This window comes from Hemicordylus capensis, chromosome 8, assembly GCF_027244095.1.
Source record: "Hemicordylus capensis ecotype Gifberg chromosome 8, rHemCap1.1.pri, whole genome shotgun sequence".
Taxonomy (NCBI): Eukaryota; Metazoa; Chordata; class Lepidosauria; order Squamata; family Cordylidae; genus Hemicordylus; species Hemicordylus capensis.
Window position 1 is genome coordinate 21,454,887 of NC_069664.1, and position 26,485 is coordinate 21,481,371.

The following is a 26,485-nucleotide window of genomic DNA, read 5'->3' on the forward strand; positions in this document are numbered from 1 at the left end:
GTGGCTGACGGGCTCAGCATCCTCCTCTCCAACTGCAGTTGTTTCACAAGATGAAGAAAGTGACCTAACTATGGTTGATCAATTTGGATATCATGCCAAACGATAGCTGGCATGAGCTATGGTTTGCAAAATAAACCCACCCCAACCGTGGTGTCTAAATTGACGAACTTTTGGTAGGCTGCTGAAATTCCTTAAGAATGGCTTGCCATGATGTCTCAATTGAGCCCGAGCGTACACTCCAAGAGTTGCCAGCCAATCACTGTTTCCCAGTGTGTTATATCATTTTGCAAACCCATTTGTTGTAACTATGGTTTGTGCGTTTAGGTCACGCACAAACTCTGCAAATGAAAGGCCAGACTGCACATGGTTAGATAGCTTTGCAATTAGTCTCCCAACTTTTTGTTACCAAATGCAGCCACTGATTACAACAGCGATTCTGGTGAGGATGTGCATAGCCCTTTCCCTGCAAGTCCTTTGTGAAATCAAAATTTCTTCCCTCCCTGCAGGAGGAACAACAGAGTACCCAATAAGAAAGGGCAACCATTGTGTAGCAAGGACTTGCACGGTAGGCTCTGGCCATGGGATCAACTGCAATTCCAGTATTTCATATATATTATTAGCATGACAGTGTGGAATGAAGCCATGGAAAAACAGCTTGTGTGCCCTTGTGGTACTGCAATTTAGGATTAACCATTTTCTGTGCTTTAATGGTAACTATCAACTCTGCCTATTCTCAGTGCAGCTTGCAGAGAACTACTGTACTGAAAAAAGAATGGAGCCAAGATTCCCCGCATCAACATCCCCTCCCAAGGTTACACCTTTTGTGCCACTGCACTAGAGTTTGATAAACAGGATTAAGCTGTACACAGATTTCATTCAACAGAAATCTTTTCATCTACATTCATATGCATTTGCTCAGTGCTTTGCCAGTGAAGCAAAGTTATAAACATAACAGCACTATTATACTTTGCTCATTATGCCTCAATTTTATTGCACAGCCTCATTAAATTAAGCAGCTTCGATGTTTAACTGCCTCTCTTGGCCTCCTAGCCAGGGGGGCCTTGGCCTGTATTTTGTCATCAATCACCACTTTATTAAACACACAAGACAAAAAAAGAATTACTATTATGTACGTTCCTGCCCATCAATCAGTTCTATTGCCTCTCTGGACCTCTGTTTGCTTCCTCAATGCACAGGGGCCAAATGAATGTCACCAGCACCTTTTTAATCACTGGGAATTTCTAATGTAATTATGAGCAGATTAAGGGTTCTTTCCAAAGAGAGAGATAGACCCAAGTCATATCTCCCTTTTGTATTGTTTGACAGAAATAAATCTATCAAACCTAACAGAAGGAAACAAAGCAGGTGGCGAAACATAAACATGTCTTAGCTGATGGCAGGGGTACTTAATTTCTACCCCACATTTCAGTCCAGAAGGATCTTCAGTTGACTTAAATGAAAAGTGTTAAATTGTCAAAACTGAACAATTAAACACTGCAATCAAATCTACATATTTCCTCCTCTTCTTGTGACTTAAAAAAACCCCTCTTCCAAATTACTGTTCCTGTTTAAATTTAAATCCCCCTCCCCTCCTTGACACACTCATGTTTTGGAACACCCCCAACTTCCTTATGCACAAACACCATTTGGACATCTACTCTCCTTCATACTAGCTTCCACTATGACATACTAAACACAATCTCTGGACCAGAACTCTTAAACTCAGCAAAAGGCACTGCATATCTGAACGGTGGAACAAACGTATTATGTATTATGGATGAAGGCCACAAAAATGAGAGCATGCTTAACAAAATGCTCTTAGACTGTATCTCTGTAGTTACCACTGACAGCAGTCTACCATTCTAATTCAATTCTGCCAGCCTACCATTCATGTTAAAATCTCTGAGCACTGTAGAGCCTATGACATATACTCTGATCAGCTCAGATTCTTCTGTCCCACCATGCATGGTGGACAGTCACACCATGTCAGCTTGTCAATAGCATAGTTCCAGAGACAGGAAGCATGCAGCCCGCTGAGCTGGTTGTGAAGACTTGTCATAAGTTTCTATCTGCAAGAAAACACACACACACACACACACGAGAGGGAGAGGGAGAATTTGGAGCTAAACATCTAGAAAGATTCAAGGAATAGCTCTACATAAATATCTAATCAATTCCCCTGAAAACATAACAAATAAATAAATAAATTTTTTATTTGAACAGTGGAATTGATTAGATATTTATGTAGAGCTGTTCCTTGAATCTTTCTAGATGTTTAGCTCCAAATTCTCTCTCTCTTGTGTTTTCTTGCAGATATATGATGATTATATATCATGCATAGGTGATACGTGGCATGCACATATTGGAGTGGGCATGCCTTTTAAGCCAGCGGTGTGGCGGGGATGGTGGCTGAGATGGTGGCGAAGGGCCGCCTGCCTCCCAAATGCCCCCAAATGGCCTGTCCTAGCATTTGGGAGGAAGGTGGGCCTGAAGAAGGAGCTCTTGCCACTCAGCACTAGCACACAGATGCTCTACATGGGTAAAGGTTGTTTGTACTCAGTTTAATTACTTACTCCAACTTGAGCACTAATGGCAGGAACTAGAAATGGAGAACGAAAATAAACATTCAAATACATAGATCTCTAATGCCGTAATTGAATTTAAGGAAACTGCAGTCAAGTCCCAGGTCCTCAATAGGAAGGGATGCTGCCTGCATAGCTTATGCCTGCTACTCCCTCCCACTTCCCAAAAGAGAAGGTATTGTTTTTTCCCCTTGGGAAAGGGACAGAAGCAGATAGAACTGAGGTGACCTTTGGAGCTTATTACACAGAATCAAGGCGGACGCTTTCTTTTGAAGCAGAATAGGAACATGGGAAGCTGCCTTATACCAATTCAGACTGTTAGTCCATCTACTCTGACTGGCAGTAGCTTTTCCAAGGTTTCAGGCAGGAGTCTTTCCAAGACCTAGCTGGAGATGCTGCCAGGGATTGAACCAGGAACCTTCTGCATACAAAGCAGATGCTCTACCACTGAAGTACAGCCCTTCTCTGAACATGACCTTATAGTTTTCAGAGAACTTTCCTTAGAGGTGAACTGTGCTTGCCTTAATGCTGCTCACAAGTAACGGAAATCCCCTGCTGCAAATGCTCACTTCATCCCTAAAACAGGGGAACATGCAGGGTTGACTCAAAACTATGAAGCATGAGTAATGTTTTTGTTAGAGTGCCATGTGCCAACAGGGGACGTGACAAAGTGCTTTGCTTCTGCTGCTCATGGTAACCCCCACGACACTTATCTTCACACCATCATCTCCATATTTTTATTAAGTCAGTCCAAACATATGAATGTGGCTGCATTTGTCAGATTTTGCAAGATATGTACAGCTGTACACAAAAGGTGTTAATACTATTTCGGGTAAGATCAATGGATGTATTTGTCACCAGAGTGATAGATGGCACCATTAAAAAAAACTACACACACACACAGACAGACGGCAGCCAGGCTTCAGAGAATGAACAACAGTGGCCATGTTTCACATATCTATGACAAAGCGAACATACAAGTCAACACAGAAATCTGTGGCAGGGGGAATGCAAGTTGGCAAATCAGGTTTCTGCTTCAACTACAAAAATTGCTCATCTATAGCCTGCTTTGTGGCAAATGCCTATGGGAGTTCCATTCCTAACCAGTGTTCCCTCTAATAGGGATTCCCAGATGTTGTTCAATACAACTCCCAGAATCCCCAGCTGCAATGGCTTTTGCTTGGGGATTCTGCGAGTTGTAGTCAACAACATCTGGGAATCCCTGTTAGAGGGAACACTGTCCCTAACAGCTATGAAGATGGCCAACCGCTTCCATAGGGAATACTCCCCAGTATTCCAATGAGCAGAGTGTTTCCCATAGACTAGTTTTCTGACTAAATCTAGACTAGGAACCAGTTCCTTTGATACAATTTCTCCCTCCCACCCCTAAAATTCTAAGTTTCACGTTTCAGCATTATACTTCACATCCAGTGCATCTCCCCTGGTCCAACTCTCAAGCTTGACTCCAAGTAAGCATGCTTGCATTTCATACACATTTGAGTAAGCCAAAGATGCAGCCATTGTTGCCCACCACCATAAGGAGCGCTGCAGACTGTGGGGTTAAGTTTTGCCCCAGCTCTTTTTCCACATGGCTGCAGGGTGTGCAGATTCCTTGGCCACCCTCCACAAACCTGGTCTCTAGAATCCTGGTGTGCAGATGCATTTCCGGCTGAACTCAGTAGGGGCTGATTGTACAAATCAGATGGATGGCACAGGTTGTAAGCATCTTGCCCAAAATCACTTCACAATATGGACTGACTTTCATTTTGAGATGCTTTCCGAATGCCTGGAACAAGTCATGGCATGGCAAAGACTATAAAGCCTGCAGTGTTTCACCTCAGGATGAAAGAAGGATACAGTCCTGCCCGCATGCCAAAAGCAACAACAAAAACGGCATCAGGTCAGTTTGCAGAACCTTTCATTCTCGCCACACATGGTGTATATTTGCTAGTGTTCTTCCCTCACACATACTTTCCATCTATCCATTTTTGTTTGGGTGGCCTTCCCACCCACCCCTGTATTCCAGTGTATTAAAAAGATAAGGATTTTCAGATCAAAAGGGATACAATGGAGGCTCAGTAGAGATACGGAATATACATCTCAAGTGATGAAGCATTGATACAGTGAGGCTTTGTTGGAACAGGGCGGGTGGAGGGAGAAGGATGAAGAGGCTGTTAGGAAAAGACAATTTAGAAGGGTTTTTGTGCCTCAAATGCAGAAATCTGTGTGACCAGCAATTTTCCTTTCTTAGGCAACAGATTTGAACTAAAGGGGCTTTGAAGACTTGAAAGAACTCTGTGCTACCTAGTTTATCTTAAGTGTATATCTTAAAACAACATCATCACTGGAGCATAACCAGAGAAAGAGTGAACTTTCTGAGAAATTGTTCCTAGCACAGGAGCTAGATGCTGCTCACATGTAGAAGCCAAAAAATATTGCAGACTTCCAGAGAAAGAGAGAGAGAGTTATACAACATGCAGCTCAACAATGCTACGGTTATTAATGCAGCATCAGATGACATTTCAGCTATCACAGGGCCTGAGAGCAAAAAGTAGTTTTGATCTCCTGGAAAGCCTCATCCAACTCCTCTTCTAAATGTAAACGAGTTGCACTCCTGACACTGAGCTGCCAGCAATACTTCAACCTTTTCACAAACAGTAGGGAGCTTAAACTTTGAGGACCAGCCTGCGCTCACTGGTAAAAAGTTATTATAAATATCCAGCACTTCTACGCATGAACCACAGAATGTTTTGAACACCAGATGTGGCGTTGTCCCCTGCTAACTGGGCAAACTTCTAAAGTGGTGTGTCTCATACTGAACAGGGAGAGACCAATTGGCTCTATTAATCTGAGCACAGCATCATTTTCTAATGAATGTTGCTGGTGTCTCCCTTGTGTTTTTGTTTTCAGATGAGCAGCCCTTTTGGGACAGGGGACCTCTCATTCCTTTTGCTATGTTCCATTTCAAGAACTGTTTTGTTTTTGAAAAGCAGTATATAAATAATCTAAATTAACAGCAAAATTGGACAGCTTAGGCAGGGCTACTCAACTTCGGCCCTCCTGCAGATGTTGGCCTACAATTCCTATAATCCCTGGCTATTGGCCACTGTGTCTGGGGGTTATGGGAGTTGTAGTTCAAAAACAGCTGGGGGGCCTAAGTTAAGCAGGCCTGGCTTAGAGTCTGGGCCCTTCAGAAATGAACTCGAACCTGTATATAACAGACCTGCAGCCAGTAAATACCACTCATTGCTTATGTGGTAGGTGCTGGTAAAGGTAAAGTGTGCCGTCAGATCAATTTCAATTCCTGGCGCCCACAGAGCCCTGTGGTTTTCTTTTGGTAGAATATAAGAGGGGTTGACCATGGCCTCCTCCCACGCAGTATGAGATGATGCCTTTCAGCAACTTCCTATATCGCTGCTGCCCAATATAGTACCAGCGGGGATTCAAACCAGCAACCTTCTGCTTGTTGGTCAAGCATTTCCCCGCTGTGCCACTTAAGGTGCTGGTACAGGACCCATAAGTGGTGCAATTCCAGCCCAAATTCAGAGGCATAGTAGGAAGATAGGCGGCAGCCCCTCTCGCACCACCTTGTGGCTGCTGCCTTTGCAACCCCCAATGTCTCTCTCTTGTGGTGCTTCCAAGCAGTTTTCTTTGCTGGCAGGGTGCTTATGTACCAAGTACCGACTGGGAGAGGGGCAGGCAACAAGCAGGGTTTCTAAGGCTGGCCAGCCACGCCCCCTGCCTCGATGTGCTGCTGCAAGGGGAGCCCAGCCAGCAAGTGATTTAGCCCTGGGCGGCCCCAAGGTGGTTCCTGGATCCCAGCAACATCTGGCCCCACCCCCCAGTGCTCCATAGTAGCTATGCCACTGCCCAAATTGATTGTTGCACACTTCAAATGGACAAGGATGGGGACAGAGGGAGGCAAGGGTGCATCAGTGAGTAACAAGGAGATATGGAGAATTTGGTATGGTGAAGATATGGTGGATGGAGAGCAGCTTGGATAAGGAAGTTGTCTCAAAGACAGATTTGGAGAGGGGAAAATATGGCAGTCCTCCTCCTTGTCTCTCCTCATGTCAGTTCCTGAGATTGCTGTGTTTGTTACACTAAAAGCAGGGGTGGGGGGAGGATTCCTAGCCGAAGTTGTGCACATGATGAAACAGGCTGTACAAACTGAAGCATGTTTGCTTCTAAGCTCGTTTTATGCCTGGAATGTACACTCTGCTTCTCAGTCAAGTCACCTAAAGGTGGCTTTCAAAGTCAAGTGGATCAGAATCTGGGATACAGTCTGGGGAGGGGAGAAGCGGCAAAACTATTCTGTACTTCCGACACTAGGATGACTAAGGGCAGGTTTAGCCTCCACCCCAACCATTTCCCCCAACTATTTGACACTCTCCCTTTAGTGAATGGCTGCCATCAGTTCCTTGAAAAGTTGGGTAATACTGCACTTGGAGACACTGTTGCGGTAGTGGCATAACCCAACCCTGGTCTGAGAGCTGGTCTTGTGGTAGCAAGCATGAATTGTCCCCTTTGCTAAGCAGGGTCTGCCCTGGTTTGCATTTGAATGGGAAACTACATGTGTGAGCACTGTAAGCATTTCCCCTTAGGGGATTGGGCTGCTCTGAGAAGAGTGTGTGCCTGGTTGCATGTTGAAGGTTCCAAGTCCCCTCCAGGGGCGTAGCTATAATTGAGCGAAAGGGTTCAGAGAACATGGGCCTGCAGCTCCTGAGGGCCCTCCAGATCCCTCCCTTTCTATTTTCTTCATTATCTCCCTCACTCTGGGGGGCCGCCAGAGAGAGAGATGAACACGGGCCCCCTCTCCCCTAGCTACGCCCCTGGTCCCCTCCCAGGCATCTCCAGATAGGACTGGTAGAGACTCCTGCCTGCAACCTTGGAAAACCTGCTGCCAGTCTGTGAAGACAATTCTGAGCTACATGGACCAATGCTTTGACTCTGTAGAAGGCAGCTTCCTATAAACCTGCCACTGGGTAGCTTGGGTCCAGTGACAACACTTGGAGGGTGCACAGTGTACTTTACTACTACTACTTTAATCCTCACACCACAGATACTACTTCTTCCTCTAATCCTTTTGCAGCTGCTATTCATGTTCACTGTCAAGAATGAGCTCTGAATATCTAGGAGTTCCAAGGAACGATGTAGGGGAGAGCAACAGCTGAGAAAGAAACGGGCAGGAAGAGTTTAGGTGTAAACACTGGAAGTATGAGTCGTTTTATTTTCCACTGTCTCCATACCAATTATTATTTCAATGAGGCTCTCCTTCCAAGCCATAGTCAACCTGTCGGCCACAATGGTCCCCCGATGCACATTTTAAGCCCTGCCATGACCCCTTTGCAGAACTTCATTCTTTTTAAAAATTTAATGTTTTTTGACATTTTGTATTTTACATACATCTTTCCCCGTTTCCCCCCCTCCCGCCCTGCCCCAACCCCAAGTCCAGCCTTCGTGCGCTGTGCTGGCTGCAGGGAGGTGGGAAAACAAAGGATGGATAGAGAGATGGAGAGGGAGAGAGAGAGAGAGAGAAGGGGAGGTAGAGAAGAGAAGGAGATACACACCATTGCACCAATAGATGTGGGTAAGTCTGAAAGGGTGTTTTGTGGTTGGTTGGTTTTTTAATTATTCTAAGAACAGTTCAATGAAGCTGTCCCAGATTTTTGACCATTTATGCAGTTTATTTACTTTTAAGAGGGCCCATTTTTCATGTGCCTCTAACTCAAGCAAATCATACACCCATTCCTCACTCCGAGGGGGAGTGGGAGACTTCACTCCTGGCTAACAGGCAACATTCCTTCCTACAAACCCCAATCACTGTTTCCTTCGCAACTCTCTGGCAGGTCTTGCAGAAGCCAGAAAGGCAGCACCGCTGATCATCCCTTCTTAACACACACACACAGCTGCTTGTCCATAGAAAGTGCTGCTGCTGCCACCGCAAGGCCAGCGTTAGAAGAGCAGGAATGCCAACCCTTGCTTTGTGACCAGAATTAATATTCAAAATGCATAAGGTTTTATTTGGGGTGGGGAAGAGTAATCTTCCTCTTCTCAAAGGTCTGAATGATTAAGAGAACCCCCATCTGCAGGCAGCCGGCTTTCTTAGCACCGCAAGTCCACAGCTGAGGAAAGCTGACAGACTGTTCCGAGTTAGCTTGGCCATTTGAGTCGCCTGCAAATCCCCTAATGGTGGGCAGTGACCAATCAGACCCCAATCAGGAAACATTCTTTGAGTCATCGAGGGCTGTAGCGGACAGAGCACAGCACTAAAGGACATGCTGAAAGGAAACGAGCTTAATGCAACCAGGAGCTGGGAACGATTTATTAGGAAGCCCAAAATGGCCTTTCCACTTCTAATCTCTGTGGCTCTGACAGCAGCTATTCTGGCCCAGCAGAGTAGTCGTCAAGGCTGCAATCAGCTGGAACAGAAGCAGTTCCCTGTCTACAAGAATGCAACATATCAAAGCTATTTTACACTTCATTCTTTCTCTCTCCCTCTCCCACCATTATTTTTCTCAGTTCATGAATGAAAGGCTCCAACTGAGAAATAGCAACCAGTGATACCACAGGACAGTTGATGGCCTTATAAAGCAACGTGCAGCTAGGAAACTCTGGTTTTGCTTGAGGTTGGAAGCAACTTGGTTTGCTAAACAGTATCTTGTCACACATGAGACTAAAGCTCCCCACACTGGTTTGACATCATCTGTTTCAGGGCTGCACGTCAGTCCTCCAGTTGTTACCTTATAGCAAGTCAGAACATTGGTCCATTGAGCTCAGTATTGTCTACAGGAGCAGAGGGAGGCCAGTGGTGACCCAGATTCTGCCACCGCCGTGGCCCCACTAGCCCTGCCCCTCCATCTGACATCAGATGGAGGGAGAGTTTAGCCAGGCCCCCCGCATCTGATGTGCAGCCCCGTTTGGGAGCTAAATCGGAGAGTGCTGCATTTGCTGATTTAAAAGGCAGGGAGAGTTGCTCTGGCTGTACCGCGAATGCAGCGCTGGCCGATTTAGCTTAAAAACATGGCCGCACAGCACCGTTTGGGAACTAAATCACACCCCCACCCCCACATCTGACATCAGACACGGGGGGCATGTCTGGGGCCTGAGGGGCAGCATTCAATGGTTAAAAGGGTTCTTTTAACAGTCTTTTCAATGCTGGCTCTGCCCCGATTGTCTACACTGACTGGCAGTGACACTCCAAGTTTTCAGGCAGGATTCTCCCCCAGCCCTTACTGCAGCTGTTGCCAGGGATTGAACCTATGACTTTCTGCATGCAAGCATGCAGATGCTCTTCTATGGCTCCATCCTCTAAGGGGAATATCAGTGGTGGCTCCTTTTTTTAAAGAGGCGATTCTCTTTATTTAGCAGGGGGAGAGCAACTGGCCCTATCCATCCCCAGCACAACATCCCTCCAGTGGCAGTGGCTGCTGTGTCTACCTTATGTTTCTTTTCTAGATTGTGAGCCCTTTGCAGGCAGAGATCCATCTTATTAATTTATTATTTTCTTCTCTATGTAAACCATTTTGGGGGGCTTTTATTGAAAAGCAGTTTATAAATATTGGTTATATTTGAATATCTTGCAGCACTTGCATGTATTCGCCAATCCAAATGCAAACCAAGGCAGACACTGCTTAGCAAGAGGGACAATTCATGCTGGCTACCACAAATTCAGCTCTCCTCCCAAAAACCTAAGTGAGGAATTGCTACTCAAGCTTTCTGTCTAGCCCAAAATTGACTGGCAGCAGGTTCCCCAAGGTTTCAGGCAGGAGTCTCTCCCAGCCCTACCTGTAGATGCATGGGAACCTGGGAACTTCTGCGTGCAAAGCAGATGCTCTACCATTGAACTACGGCCCCATCCTTGGACTACAACTTCCATCATTGCCAGCCACACTGGCCACTGGATAGGAGCAGCCGTGTAGCAAGCTGCCCTGTGGCCCAGGGCCAAAGAACCCTGGGGAAGGGAGCAGTGCACACATGCACGAAGCGTGCACATGCCCCAGCACTCAAGCCATGCCCCCTCCATCTGCCATTTTTTTGTGGGCAATGTTACTCCCTCTGCCACTTCTCCCCCTGCACTCCCGGCCGGTGTGTGGCTTCTCTCGGGCCTGCGCATACTCCGAGTATGGATAGCATCATGTGATGTCACTTTGCACCCATCCGCTCAATTATAGCTATGCCCCGCCCACTGCCATGATTTGTGTTTCCCTTCTACAATGGAGTATCCCTCTGGAGTACATGAATATGTTCTGTTCACTTTTGGTTTCACTATCTATTCCCTTCCCCTATCCCTTGCATTTATATCTAGACTGTTCCTCCTTGCTCAGCTCTAATCTATCCCCCCCACCCCCGCAATCCTCTATTAATTCATTGGCTTTCTTTAGCCCGATTCAGACATTATGCTGCATATGTCTGTACACTTGTGCACATGTTTGCGTGAATTACTGTACCTGGGTTCATTTTAAAAGTGAACCTGGATGCAGGCCTTTCAATTACATGATACCGACAGGAAGTGAACCACTGTACCTGCATTCAATGTAACATATGAATGACTCTACCTGTGTAGGATCTGTACCTGTATACACTGTACAGGTACAGATCCTACACAGGTAGAGTATACACTGTACACACTTGTATGAGTGTTGAACATAATGTGTGAAAGGGCCTAATGTCTGCACTTAGACAGAGAGAGGCAAGTGCTTGAGTGTGTGTGTGTGTGTGCGCACACACACACAACACATGCAGAATAGGATTGATCAGGTCTGTTATCTCTCATCCCCATATACTACTGTTAATTAGTTCACAGAAAATAATTGAAAGTTATGATTAACATTCCTGATGATATCTTTGACCCAGGTTCTGTTTTTATAATTCTAAAAAAAATAAAATCAGATTTAAAATGTAAAAATCTGAATTTAAAATAAATCCTATTCTTTACTTTTTTAAAAAAATCATCGATTTGTATCAACCCTGCCACCAGCCATGTATGAAGCAGGCTTGACTGCCTTCCAGTGGCAAGCAATAGCCAAATACCTGGCAGGCCACAGTGAGTGCATTGCTTGGAGTGTCCCAAATTATACAAGGAGGAGAACAGGTCTTGTGGTAGCTAGCATGAATTGTTCGCTTTATTAAGCAGGGTCTTCCCTGGTTTGCATTTGGATGGGTGACTACACTGAGCATTGTCTGCTTAGGGGATGTGCTTGAGCATCTGCTTGACACGCAGAAGATTCCAGGTTCACTCCCTGGCATCTCCAGGTAGGGCTGGAAGAGACTCCCGAGTCCTGACCGAAATATTTGAGAGCTGCTGCCAGTCAATGTAGACAATACTGAACTTGATAGACCCATGCTCTGACTTAATATAAGGCAGCTTCCTGTATTCCTATCAGGTATGTGGACACTTAAAAACCCCATGGGACATTCTCATCTGTCTTGGCACAGCTGAAATATTTTTTATGATGTTCAATAAAGAGTGTTCCAGTTACTAAAGCTTGTAATTCTATAATGATAGAGAGCTAACGGGCTTTATGCTTTAAAGCACAAATCAGTCTGCCAAAGGCTCAGAAAAGGAATCTGCACAGTAGTCTGCGGAGCTAGAGATGGCCACAATTCAGGGGTGTAGCCACCACTGACCGAATGGGCCCGAAGAACCCGGACTGCCATGCTCCTGGTGCCCCAGCCATGCCCCTGTGATGTCAAGCATCCTGCATGGTGAAACGCTGAAACAGGGCCATGTGGCCCCTTTCGCAAACCACTTCAGCAGCCAGCACTGGGTCTCCAGCATGGCCGGGAGCAGCTTCCTCTGCTTGGAAAGGCAGAGACATGCATTCCCGGCCCAGCTGGGAACCCAACACTGGCTGAAGCTTCTCACAAACAGAGCTGGAAACCCGGCACTGGTTTGCTGAAGTGGTTTGCAAATGGGGCCATGTGGCCCCATTCTGCCACACCCCTGTGTCTGTTGTCAGATGCAGGGGTGTGCCTGACACAAGACACGAGGGGCATGGCTGGGCATTGGGCTGAACAGGGGCCGCTGGTAGCCTCGCAACGCCACTGCCACAATTAGAAACAAGATATTTAGTAGTCCAGGGTTGTGGTCAAGTTTTCTCAGGACAAATTATATTAGGGGTGGAGTTTTCCTCTAGGTCAAAATGGATACTGCAATTTATCTCCCCCTCCCCGCCCCCAATCCCATTTTGATCGTCTTCTACAGCCTCACCTGCTTGCATGACTCATTTGGAATGACTGCACTGCAATATACCTCTTACAGTCCACCTGCTCTCTGCATTTGACACACTGCGGTCTGAACTGAATGGGTCTATGGGGAGAATTTACACCAGTAGATGAGCATATCTACCTTTCAGCACAGCCCTTTTGAATAAGAAAGGAACAAATACCCATGGTTTTAAACTCCTAACACAGTCACATATTCTACAGGTAAGTGTCCTAAATAAAACAGCATCTTTCAAATAAGTGGATATGCTTAAGAAAAAAAATCAATGACTTGTTGCCCAACTAAGGCAAGGTCATAGGATGCACAAAGATGTGATATATCCTATTTTCTTAACATCCCAATACCAAGGGAAATAGCAAGCCAAACAGCACTTTGATGGGAAACATGTTCCGTTGAGGCCAAGATGTGATGACTAACCATAGAGTTGCACAACTGCAAAAACTGCACACCCATTTTGCAGATAAGTGTTCAGTACATGCAATATCACTTTCTGGCAAAGCCAAAATTCTTGCTTCATTTGTGTATGTTCACACCTTAGCCACAGGCTTCGTTTCCTCCTCCATAAATTAACACTCTGTGTCAGAAATATAATATATTAATGATTGCAGAATGAGGACACTAGTTTTCATGGATCGGCGTCTTGCTGTAACCTAGTCATACGCTGAGTTTTCTTTCTTCCCTCGCACCTACCCAGACTGAGCTGTAAATATAGACATAGGCCAGATGCTAAAACTGCTACAGAAGAATGATATCAAATGCACCCCCAGCTCGGCTTGATGAGGTTTTGATGCAAATAGGCATCTTTTGAAACACACCACCTGTGCACTCATGTAAGAGCATTAAGGCCTGTTGGCTTCTGCCCAAAAACAATCATGAATGACTTCACAGTCTTTTCAGTCATTTATTTCATTTGGGATCCTAGTTGTTTTTTGTTTTTAATATCTATCTATCTATATCTCTTCATAGAACATTCCACATTCAGCCATCAGTACAACCATCAAGCTTTTAAATGAGAGTATTGTTTTTTACTGCTGCTGCTGCTGCTGCTGCTATGTGTTACGTATTATTTTATGGGTTATTAATTTTTTCTATTTATCTTATCTGTACTTTTGTATTATGTATTTTAACTTTTGAGGTCATCTGTACCTTTGTATTTTAATTATGCATTGTTTGAATTACATTGTGAACTGCTTTGAGATAGTTTTAATGAGTCTTAGAATTTAAATAGTCTTAGAAGGGAATAGATAGTTTAAATAGTCTTAGAAGGGCATCTCAAAATGTTATAACGACTGGAGTTTCACTTTCCCCCTAACATATGTATCTACTCATTTAGCCAGTGCCTTTCCAGTTTAACAGGAATTCAAATGTCATGATCCCCAACTTTATTTACTGAGAGATCCTATTAACAAATCCTTAGCATTGCCCCATCAGTCTCACTTGTTTAACCACAAAACAAGTGCTTATCTTGCTCAGGTCTCTTTGCTACCCTCATCTGCAGACAGTTGGGCTTAACAACCCACCTCTCCAATGAACAACTGGTGAATTTAGTCTTACCATCTGGCAATCACTCTTCTAGAGGAGTCTCCCAATGTCCAAGGACTACAACTGTGCTCTAGGAGTTCTGCTGCAGAGAACTGTGGGTAATGAACTCTCTTATTCTTCCCCATCCCACTCGAAATCTGCTGTAGCCAGATTGGCCACTATGCAAGTTTAGCTGTCTTAACTTGTTACAGGAGCACACAAGTAGCATTAGCATTTATTTAATCCTCATAATAATGTTGAATGTGTACTTAAACATCACATGGTTAGGGAAGACATTTGTTTCCAAGAAGCTTATGCTAAATTGCTATAATATAAAGGAAACACTTAGCCATTATTGACATTTACTGACTCCTGGCAGTATATAGTCTGTACATTCATTTGTGGATTGGAATATATTTGGAAAGAAGTGTGCGGGGGTGGGGGACACCAAGGCTATTCACTCACATATTTGAGCAAATCACAACAATCAATTAACAAAGAGGTGTCTATTCTCAGTAGCAGGGCTAAAAATGGAACAAAACTGTGGACTCAGTCAATACCACCGTGACACATGTGAATCCCTCAGCCTGATCCACCAGCCAAATCTGTTTACATGTGGTTCCAGACAGGTATTGCAACAGTGCTGAATGGCCCTATTGGTCGGCTGTTTGGTACTATTTTGAACAGATGAGTAGAATTATTGGTGCACAGTCCCCTAGCCACTGTAAATGCGCAGAGCTAGACCTAGCCATCTGAACCTGAATTTGAGTACCATGAACACTTTTTTGAGTTCCGTCACCCATGACCATGAATTTACCATCACTGGGGCATGACCATTAATTTAGGATAGGTAACACAGAGCACTGGGGTCTGATAATACTGTGGGGGGAGGGAGGGATTGCAACTTTTATCCTTTAGATCTATGCTGCACAACTTCAGCCCTACAGCTGTCAATGGACTACAACTCCCATCATCCTTAGCCACAGGGACCAAAGGTCAGTGACCAACAGCCTTGGGGATTGTAGTCCAACATCTGCAGAAAGGTCAAAGCTGTGTAGCACTGCTTTAGAAACACTCTTCTCTTTAAGACTACTACTTTTTTGGAGAAGTGACAAGGGATTGTGAGAACTGTGTAAAGCTACTCTCATCTTTAATTAAATCAAGGAATAACTCAAAGAGCCAGTGAGAAACACACATACTAAACTGAGGAGGCCAGTATTCATCTATTTACCAAAACATTTATGCCTCACATTTCAGCAGGTTGCTTACAATGAAAGAATTTAACACACCAGTCAATAGATAACCAAAACAATCACAGAAACAGCAAATAATGCCACAACCTACTTAAACAGAGTCAAAAATATGGCTGTCCTGAAGAGTCAAATCTTGGCTACACACCAGAAAAACAGCATCAAAGTGAACAGAAACTTCTACAAGGTGCATGCTGTACAAGCAAGGAGCAGCAGTTGAGAAGGTCCCCTTTCTTATCCCCACTGTACTTCATGCATATGAAACACTGCAAATCTGACGAGGTTGCTTCATCATTTTGACCGAGTCAATGAGAGGCATTTAACTAGATTTGTAAGTGTTTAATAATACACTGTTGAACAGTGTATTGCTCCCTTCATCTCTTTATTAAGAGCCTATTCACATGAGTATCAGGTACATGGTAGCCACACAGGAAGAACACTTGGAAAGCCTATACATGTTGGCTTCCAGCCTACAATGAGCAGATTGTGTTCATCTGGCACCATATGCAGGATTCAGCTTTCGGCACAGCCAGTACAAAATTGTTTGTAGAATATTTGTGGTGGTGCTCCTAATGACAAATCCTGTTCATGGCAGTGCATGAACACAACTGGTTGTCCAAGAGGTCAGAACTTGCACAAGCTTTCCCACTACACACACAGACACTCATGCAGATAGGCTAGTTACAAGAAATAAGGAAAGTCGACATCGTTTTAGTGCAATACAATCTACAGGAGAAAGTTCACACATACTTGCTTGACAGAGCAGTCAAGCAGCATTTCTCAAAATCTTAGGTTTCACTTCTTGAACAAGACCAAAGAGGTTGTGTTGGTGGGGAGGAAGAGTAGCCTCTGATATTAGGCAAGGGGAAATAACCCCCCACCCTGGGTATTTATGGGGGAAATTCCATCTTTGGGTGGGTGCTATAGCCACCTAATGGTGCAGCAGGGAAGTACTGCGTGGGTCATGCGGGCTCGTGGATTGCACGGCAAAGCAACAGCAGAAGGTTGTGTGGGAGAAGGTATTTTGAACCCTGCCTTCCCCCACCCGCTGGCCCAAATGGTCATGTGAATAGCCCCACAGAGCTAACTCTTGTCTATTAAGGAACATGAGGTCTATATGTTCCTTTTTATTTTGATGGTCTCTAAAGAATGCAGGGACCAGCCAAAAAGAATGCAACATTTTTGAATGCACAATAGAAATCTGGAGGTTCCTTGTTCTTTAAGAGACTATCGGAATTGGAATGATTTCGATTCTCAGCCTCGTTCTTTAGATCGGGTTGAAACTGCAGGAGAATTTGCTTACAAGAGGGCAAAAGTAAGGCCCTTTATGCACACCATGCTGGAGAGTGCACACTGTGTGCAGAGTCTGTACAGTATACCACAAAAGACATTAAAGAAAATGAGAAACCATCCATGAGTTCCAGGCAAAATAGACAGTTGCATGGAGTTTAACAACCAAGATTCTTAAAGTTAAATTTAAACTTATCCCAAATGGAAGGCCTAAAACTGTATGAGAACTTTAGGTTGTCTCTGTGTTAAAGCTATCAGCAAATATATTGAGACACTGGGCCAGTTTGGATGATTCAGTCTCCAGCATGTGCTATTAAGAAATGGCTGTGCCAAGAGTGTGCCAACTGGGACATCCTCCATGGACATCTGGATGCCCTCCAAGGGTATCAATTTATCGGAGGGTGGGGGTGCTGCTCATCCATGGAGGACATTCTAATCTGCACATTCTTGGCACTCCCTTGGCATGTCCTCTTCCTACTCACATGTGCCAGGGGACTGTTGCTTTTTAAACTAGACTCAAGTGGATTATTTATTTCCTTAAATAAATGGCTGTTTTATTTGTTAATGTCTCCCTGAAGGCACAAGTCAATATTTTTCGCTTTTTGGAGCTCAAAGTTTTCTCTTTGAGCACAGATAAACTCACTCTTCCCTTTTTTCTAGCTTCTGTTACCCAGTCCTCAAGGTCTCCAATACTGTATCCATCTGCTAGACAGACAAGGTAGGGGAACCAGCAGTTTAAATTAAAGGCATTGCATAGCTTGCAGGAGATCAAATGTTTTAAAGCAGCAAATCCAATTCCCAGAAAAATCTCCATGCAGATGCTCCCTTGAAGTACACTGGAAGCAAGTTCCACTAGAGTCAGTGCAACTTATTTCCAAGTGCACACATTCAAAATTGAAGATGAAGCTCAGGACTGTACGCAGAGGAGGAGAACTACACTTCAGAAAGAGTTCTTCTGTCTTAAGAAGATGTGCATGTTACTGCATAGAAGGGAGAAACTGACTTCTACACATACCACTTTAACAGATCAGTAAACCTAGACAGGGCAAAGCAAAGGATTCTAGTAGACTGGTCTTTTGGATTAGTTTATCCAAGTACCTTTCTTTGACCTTCTGCGTGCCCTGCTAGGGGAAACAGTCATAGGCTTCTTAGAGAAACTTCTTGTGTTGTTTCCAACATGACTACTGTACAAGTACACCTGTGTCTACATATTCAGAAGCCACCCCTCAGCTAGGGTTCCCCAGCACCAGTCATTCAAACTTTATGCAATTTCTAGGAAAGATTGATGCAACACCAGAAGAGAAAACATGATTGACATGTTCATTCTCCAGACATTTCCCCATGTCAACTCCTTGTTGACACTTCTGAAACATCTCCCCTATGACAAGTCACATAAACATGCAGACACTACCACAGCGAATGCTCCTCTGGCATAGGGAACTAGATTCCTCTCCAACAGCCATTCCATCAAGGACTAAGGGTAGAAAATAACTCTTGTAGAACCTTCAATGTACTTCTTTTAAACCCTTTGAGGATATCAGATCCCAACCCAACCCAGCCAATTTCAAGGCAATCCCAAGGAACTTCAGTCTAAATACAAGCTTCAGTTTTACACCAGAACAAACAGAAGCCAGCTGAATGGCTATGTCCCAACTGAAATATGTAGAGGAGCATTGCATTCATCAATATAATTCCCAAGGATAGAAAGACATTGCAGCATAGTGGGGCTTGAGGGAACAGGCATACAGGTGAAAAAATCCCATCGGAAGTTAAGAAAATTTCACCATTCTACAAATGAGGGGAGTCATGAAATAAGGTCAAACAAGCAGCAAGACTAAAAAACAATGCCCATAGTTGAAGAAGGTTTCTATGCATTCTTTCATCCCTTTTTTGATATAAAGATTCCTGAATGCCTGCACAATGGGGTCCTATGACCCTCTCATGAGAAAGTATTCCACAAGCCGGACAGAGAATACCTTGTCCTTGTTGCCACCAGTTGGATCTTTAACAGAAGCAGCAGTTGCAGCAGGAGTTGGGCTATAATTTGCAGTGCTGCCTTTTGCCCTTGATCTTCTCTGCTAGCCAAAAAAGGCATACACTCCTTTTCCTAACAAATCTAGTCTCTGTGATGCAGAAAGTAATGTATGCTGCATAAGTTACTGACACACACAACTACAGGTTTTGCAGTTTGGTGCGACACCAGCTCCGGTCCCAATCCCTAGCCTCTCTTGGTTTCAAGCACAGTTGGCAGGGAGACAGTTTTCTTCCCCAGTTTGCTCATGTTGTCCAAAAGAGTCATGAGTCCCAGAAGGAACAACCCCCGCCAAAAAAAAAATAATAATTCAATTGCAAGGAATGCTAGGGGCTCCCTGTGTGATAGCAAAGTTCTGCTGAAGGGCACAATGAGGACGCAGTTCAGCTGTGACTGTGCTCTCCAGATCTGACAGACGGCAGGGGGCCCCTCTGTTTTTGTTATTTCCGTCTTAAAGTCTTTCAAACCAAGGAATGAGAATGAATAGAAGGGAAAAAGCACAGCCCAAAAACTTCGTGGGTTTTTTTTTTTGTCTATGACAGGGTCACTTCTCTTTCCACCAAGGAACACCACTGATGCCATGTGCTAGCAGGAGGTAAATTGCCTTGTGACATTATACCAGTTTTTGTGAGGCACAATAGCCCTGACAGCTTAGGGAAAGCAAGAGCACCAGGAAAAACAAGCACCAGGAAAGGAGGGAGGAACAAACATAGCCCATACATATACAACACTGGCAGCTGTCAAGTTTCAGAGCCCGGAAACAGGCTTCTCATCTCCTCACTGGCAGCAGAGACAAGAGCCATGCAAAGAAAGTCAGCAAAGAGCCATTTCTTTTGCAGTGCCACCTTGAGCAACCAGAGCTGACCCTTACAATACATTCTAATCTGTGTCTTTAGAAATCACCTCCTTAATTATTTCCCAGCCCTGCTGGCAAAGGGGAAAAGCAGTGGGGGTGGGAAGCTGGCACAGTGGATTTGCCACTGGACATTTACATGTTGGAGATACGATTGAAATCTGGCTTTGAAGAGCATGTCTGAAAATTATTCTGCTAAGAGGCTTTAAAAAGGCTCTGCAGGGATGCAGAAATTTATTAGCAGGCTCTTCTGCAAAAAGGTAGCTGCACTTTACACTGGGAAACACCAGCTGAGACAGGTCAAATTGATACCTGTTCAGCCAGAGCACACAGGGAATGCATAGAAGCATAATTTCCCTAGGAGGCAATTATTGCAAAAGAATGATCAGAAACTCCTACAACATGGTTATGGATCATTTCCAGATGTGGACACTGCAATTTGGATTCTAGAAGCTCCCTACCCAACCCCCAGACACATTATATCATCACATGCATGTGGCAAAAATACAAAGGGTCACACAAGAGTGCACCAGTTAGGAAGAAACCAGAGTTTGCATTGACAGTCATCATGCAGAGTTCTCACATGCCTATAATGACATTCCTGTTGTTTCCGAATACAGTGCAGTACTTTTTATCCATGTAACTTACGAACATGCACACACGTGCTCGCACACACACATTGCTTTTGTTGCACACCTGAGGGACAACCCTGCTTGACCTCAGGCCATAGTTTCAAGTATCCCATTATCTGCCCCTGAAGCAAGTAATTTCTGCTTGCCATCCTGTTAGCAAAGACTAGAAATTTACTTGTTTGTACTTCAGTTAATTAACATGTTTGGGATTCTAACAAGATTCTACAGGTTGCACAAAAAGCCTTGTGGGCATCACATTGCTTAAGCCATGGCCTACAAGGACAACAAACAACTGGATTTCAGTGATGTGGCAACCACTTCACAATACAAGACAAGCAAGAGGAGAAAATCCTATCCAAAAATCACACTCAAGCATCCAGTGGTTTCTGTATGCCCCATCTCAGCACTGAAACATATTATGACACAATCTGCCTATGGGTACATGAGACATAAGTCAATGAGACCACGGGTAGGCATTGCATCCAGATATGCCAGAATGTGTGTGTAATGTAGGTATATATGGAAATACCCAAATATACCCGCTCCCCACAGAAAACATGCATAAAGCTTTCCCTGCAGAATACTTTAAGTAGATTTCAGGTGTTAGTTCAGTATTATTGGTTTATCGATCATATTTTTATACCGCCTGATATGTACATCTCTGCATGGTGTATTAGACACTAAACGGATTTAAGCAGTGATGCAACAACTACATTCAACCCAGCCATGCTCCAGTGGGCTAGTAACCCAGTTTCCTGCCATCACATCACTTGTCGCTTCAAACCTAGCACACTGCACAAGAGTGAAATTAGACTACTCTGCAGGAAGGAGTAGCGGCAGCAGCAGCAGCTTTGAGAGGAGGACTGACATCAGTTCACCAATAAGCTATTAGAAGCATGCTAACACTTCAGACATAAGAAGCAGACTCAGCCACCATGGACAAAGCAACTGCTTTTGATTACCAGCATCTTCACAGTGTGCCAGCCTTATTATTACAGAAAAGAGATGAGCTGGGGAAAAGGAACCCCACCTGAATTTGAAGCCCAAACTTCTTCAGGTTGCCCAGCATGTTTGTTAACTTCACCATGCCAGAAGATGAACTGCTAGCTTTTAAAAAGAGAGCCAGAAGTCCATTTTGCAAATGGACCAGAATCTCCACTATCCACTATATGCATGTCCATACTTATATAGACATTTGTACAGCATGCTGCCCATCAACGTGCCTTGTTTAGGAGTTATAAAATGAGGTCCTTTGCTTTAAAGTACAATAGGGATACAGAGCAGGGAGAAGACCCTCTGACGAACACAAGCATTGGCACTAAAAATAGAGCAAAGAACTATAAAACTGATTTCTGTGCAGTCCTGTTCTTCCAGCAAGGGGAAAGGGAATGGGCACAGGGTGGGTTACAGGAGCTGCTTCCTAATTAAGACAGTAATAAACAAACAAACAAAAGTTTTCCTCTTCATTTAATCCACAGATGGACCTGTTGTGTGTTTGTGGCTTTTAAAACCAATACTGATCCACAGTAAGAATGATGCTGGGACCAGTGGTGTCTCAATATGACACAGATGGCACACCACCATAGCCTGGGGAGTGGGATGGTTTCCCAGGCTAGCATTCAGAAAACTGAGTTATCTCAACTCCCCATATTCCACAGGTGATTGTCCACCACTTCAGGCCAGCAATGATATCATCCAGAAATTATTAGGGCTCTCCTACCTGGCTATCATCATGGCACAGAACTGTCTAGAGATATACAGAGAGATATATCAGGTGGTATATACATGCAATGGATTAGATAAAGAAATAAATAATCCAAGCTATTGGAGTGATCGTCGCTTCTGCAAGCTCTCTGCACATCTCCGGTGTATAAAACGTCACGCTGAAATCCTACAGGATTTCAAGCCCAAGTCACCCTACTGGTTGTACTAACTCCTCTCTCCTTCTGCAGAAGCAGACAATTCACATTCCAGACAACCCTATACCCCAGCAAAATTGCACGGCCGTCCTGTGCAGCCTTGGCGTAGCCAGGAGACAGGCACCTGAACAGGAGCCGTGAGAAACCCGACAGTGACAGCCTCTATGCACACCTCTATGCACACTCAGTAGCACCGACGTCCGAGTAAAGGTGCATAAGAGCAGGCTGCCGGGCATCCTTGGCCTGTCCACCCCCAACCCCCTTTTATACACCTTCTCCCACAAAATCTGTGCTAATCAGGGAGAAATAGAAACATTCGGAAGCTTTCGAAGAACACACACCCCAAGGTCTCCTCTTCTGAACATTAGCTGGAGCATAAGCAGCTCGTTTGCATGGGGGTGGCGGGGAGAGATATACTGGTGGTGGCAGGCATGCACTCACACGTACCCAAGCTGCTTATGGAGAGATCCACAAACTCGCTTCACTTCAAGTGGAAGAGCAGCCGACACTCACGCACCAGGGAGAGAACAGGGGAAAGAGATGCAGTCAACAGCTTTGAAAACAAAGTCCTTTTTTGAGTTGCAATCCCCTCTTCTTTCCCCGAACTGAGAGGCGCGTTCGTTGGTGACCAGCCCCAACCCACCCGGCTGGAAAGTAAAAAAGTCTCACAGCTGGGTCCTACCTTGGCTGAGAAGGAAGAAGCAGAGGAGGACCAGATCTGCCTGGAAAGCTTTCATTCCTTAGAGTTAGGCGGAGAAAGGAGGGACGAACTTGCACGCTTAAGCAGTTTTGCCGATTGCTGGGATTGCGTATCCTCCTCCTCGGCCGGGGCTCGTGTGTTCCTTTGCGGCCGCCTTCCTTTGCAAAGCGGCGAGGCTGTTGCAGCGGCGATAGGGTTCGGCTTCTCCGCCCGTCTCGGCTCTGCTCTGCTCTGCTCTCAACGACTCGCCTGCCGCCGCCTCGCTCATGTACGCGCTCCTCTCAGCTCCATTCCCAGGCTCTGAGCATCCCCAGCCTCCTCCGGAGGAGCTCCTCCCACCGCTGCCGAGACTGACTGACACAGCCGCTGGAGTAGGGTTTAAAGAGGAACGACTTGCGAGGAGCCCGGGGAGAAGGGGATTCTTCTTTCCCCTCGCCCGTCCCCTACCGAAAAAAATTAAAAAAAATTAAGTGTTGCTATTCTCATTTCAAGTAGTAGAAAGAAATCCAGGCTAAGCCAACTAGAACTTGTGAGACTCGATCCTTGCGCGTGTTTACTCGGAAGCAAACCGCGCTGGATCCAGGGAGGCGTGCGCTCAAGAAAGGCTACGGTCCTGGAGTGCAACGCACATGGAAATTAGTGAGGCTTACTTCGAGTAAGCGCGGTTCGGACGCCAAATGCGCTTAAGTTTTTTATGCACGCTTACTTGCGAGTAAACCCCATTTAATTTAGTGGGGCTTAAGTAAAGAGCTTTAGGATTGCGCTGCGAGGGATCACAGATTTCCCGTCCGATCTGATACTTGATTTCTTTCTTTTTTCTAAAGTAAACCCCATTAGTACATACGTTCAATTGAATTAGTTCCTAGTAAGGATATTGAACTGCTGAAGAAATAATAGGGAAGCGCTTTCCCCACAGGGTGGGATGAAATTCGAACGTCTTCCCATTTGAGAAGGGAGAAGGCGTTGCGCAGTCCGATCTTTTGTATGCTTACTTGAAAGTAAGTCTCAGGTTTCAATTAGAATGTTAGGCAAGAAGGCTGTTCATGTTCACTTGGAAGCTCCACAGAATTCACTGGGACTTGCTACGTGCTAACTAGGCAAAGATACACCTTTTTAACGTGGTGATTCTCTTTATTTAACAGAGCAATTGGCTCTATCCACCCCCAGCACAGCATCCCTCCAGTGATTGTTGCCAGTGTCTCTATGTTTCTTTTTAGATTGTGAGCCCTTTGGGGACAGGGATCCATCTTATTTATTTATTATTTCTCTATGTAAACCACTTTGGACACTTGTTAAAAAGCAATATATAAATATTTGTTTTCATTGTTTGTTTACTCCCAACTAAGTGCAGAGAACTGCAGTTCCTAATTGGCAGGGAGGAGGAAACCTGCGTTCACCCCACTCCCCAGTGGCCCCTTGGAGTGAGGGTGATAATGAAAAAAAATAGAGAGGGGTGGATCTGGGGGGCCAAATTTGCTCAATTATAGTGACACCCTGACACTCTGGGAAGAGCATCTGCATGCTGGTCTTGAGGTAGCAAGCATGACTTGTCCTCCTTAGCTAAGCAGGCTCTGCTTGCTGAAAGGGAGACTAGAAGTGTGAGTGAGCACTGTAAGATATTCCCCTCAGGGGATGGAGCCTTTCTGGGAAGTGCATCTAGGTTCCAAGTTCCCTCCCTGGCTTCTCCAAGATAGGGCTGAGAGAGACTCCAAGGGCCTGCAACCTTGGAGAAGCCACTGCCAGTCTGTGTAGTAGACAATACTGAGTGAGATGGACCTATGGTCTGACTTAGTATATGGCAGCTTCCTATGTTCACCCCTGCTAACAGGGAAAGAAAATAGCCTGCAATCCTAAACACGGTTACTAGGAAGTTAGTTCTCTGGGTCTATACATGCATAGGATTGGGGTTTGAGAAATAGGGTGACCAAATGCAAAAAACTGTCTGGAGCTGAGAGGCCACCACCCTCTCAATTACCTTGCCCAACCATGGAAGAGTGGAGATGGGCTTATAATTGCTTAACTCGAAGGAGTCCAGTGCAGGTTTCTTCAAGAGGGGCCTTGTCTCCTTAAGACAAGAAGGCCCTCCCTTAGAGAAAGATTTATATGTCTTTTAGCCCCCCTATTTTAGTATGGAGATAAGCATCACCTGCTCATGTTGACAAATCAAGCTGCTGTTAAAAGCAAAAGAGCAGGATCTGGTTAAGAAGTTGGCAATCCTACTGGTAACTATCCACTGAGCTGTAACTTTGACCACATACAAGTATTATGGGGAGAGCTTCTTTAGTTTCACTGAAGTAATTAAGGCTGCAACCCGAGGAAATTTCCTCCCACCTTTGTTAATATGCAATGTTCTCTTTTACCAACTGTATCCCACAATGTTTATAAAGGGAAAAAGTGCAGAATGAAACAGTAATCAGGAAAGCTCAGAACGACAATCCTTTAATGCCTCAAGTTCCTGGAAAGGGTTGCAGGTGAGCAACCTGCTTGATTACTCTTGAGACCAACACCTGAGCTCATGAAATTACTTTTCCTGGAAAGCAATGCTTCGGGGTGAGGAGGCCTGTATAGTTACCAGTTTTCTCTCTCCTCCTCCTGGCAAAGCTCCTGTGACTCTGAAGGCAGTGTAACAGGCAAACATCCAACAGATGATGTCTTTCACTGCACTGTCATGCAGTTCACCATACTGAACTTCACACCTGCCATCCATCTGTTAAACTCTACGAATCTTGGGTGGTGGGGGAGATGTTAGACTTGGAGTCTTCATACCCCACTCCCCATATCACTACTATTTATTCAGCTATATAGCTTTTTAGCCCATCTAATCCCATAGGTGTTGGGCTACTAGAAGCATGACAGTTATGGTTTATTTAAAACAAATGAAACCTAAATGACAAAAGAGAATGCACTTACATACTTCCATCCAAAATATGCTTGAATCTTGTTGCATTTCCATAGGAAAGATATTCCCAGCAGGTTGTGGGAGAACCACCAAGAACATGTCTCTCCATTAAGTGCTGTGTACTAACATGGCATGCCCAATAACGATTATGAGGAGGGAGCCCAAAATCAAGACAATTTCTGGAGCCTGAGAGGGCTTGTGCAGTTGTATGAGCAAGCACAGTTTCACTAGCTGCAGGTTTTCTCATCACACTGCTTCAGTAACATAAGATGCTGCACCTGGTGTAATTCTTAAAGGAAGCCTGCCCAGGTTGCAACGCACCGAGTTTTTACAGGCATCCATAAAGGAGAAGAATGTTTTATCAACCTTTTGAATGGGAGACCTTCCTGGAACTGCTAAACCCCTATTTTAAAACACCTGGCAAGTTACAGGACTAGTAAGGCAGTCTGCATTTCTTGGCTTGCTCCCTGTGGGACCCAGAGAAAGCTCACAGACATTAGCCAATCACAAGGTTGCCACTTTTTTCCTTGCAGGACTCATATTAATTATTATTATTATTATTATTATTATTATTACATT

At 44.8% G+C, this 26,485-nt stretch overlaps 1 protein-coding gene across 4 annotated transcripts in view; it reads right to left on the reverse strand.

Moving 5' to 3' along the window:
- Positions 1-25,999, reverse strand: part of KIRREL3 (kirre like nephrin family adhesion molecule 3) — a 780,338-nt gene extending 754,339 nt beyond the window's left edge. For 2 of the 4 annotated variants that reach the window (XM_053269220.1, XM_053269217.1), the window contains exons 1-2: positions 25,918-25,999; positions 22,990-23,450 (exon numbers count right to left, since the gene is read on the reverse strand). In XM_053269220.1, coding sequence (XP_053125195.1) covers positions 22,990-23,044 — 55 coding nt within the window. In that variant the 5' untranslated portion in view covers positions 23,045-23,450; positions 25,918-25,999. Of the gene's footprint in view, positions 1-22,754; positions 22,916-22,989; positions 23,451-25,917 lie in introns of those variants that run through there. The other 2 variants (XM_053269218.1, XM_053269219.1) reach the window with 2 other exon arrangements.
- Positions 26,000-26,485: the final 486 nt, after the last annotated feature.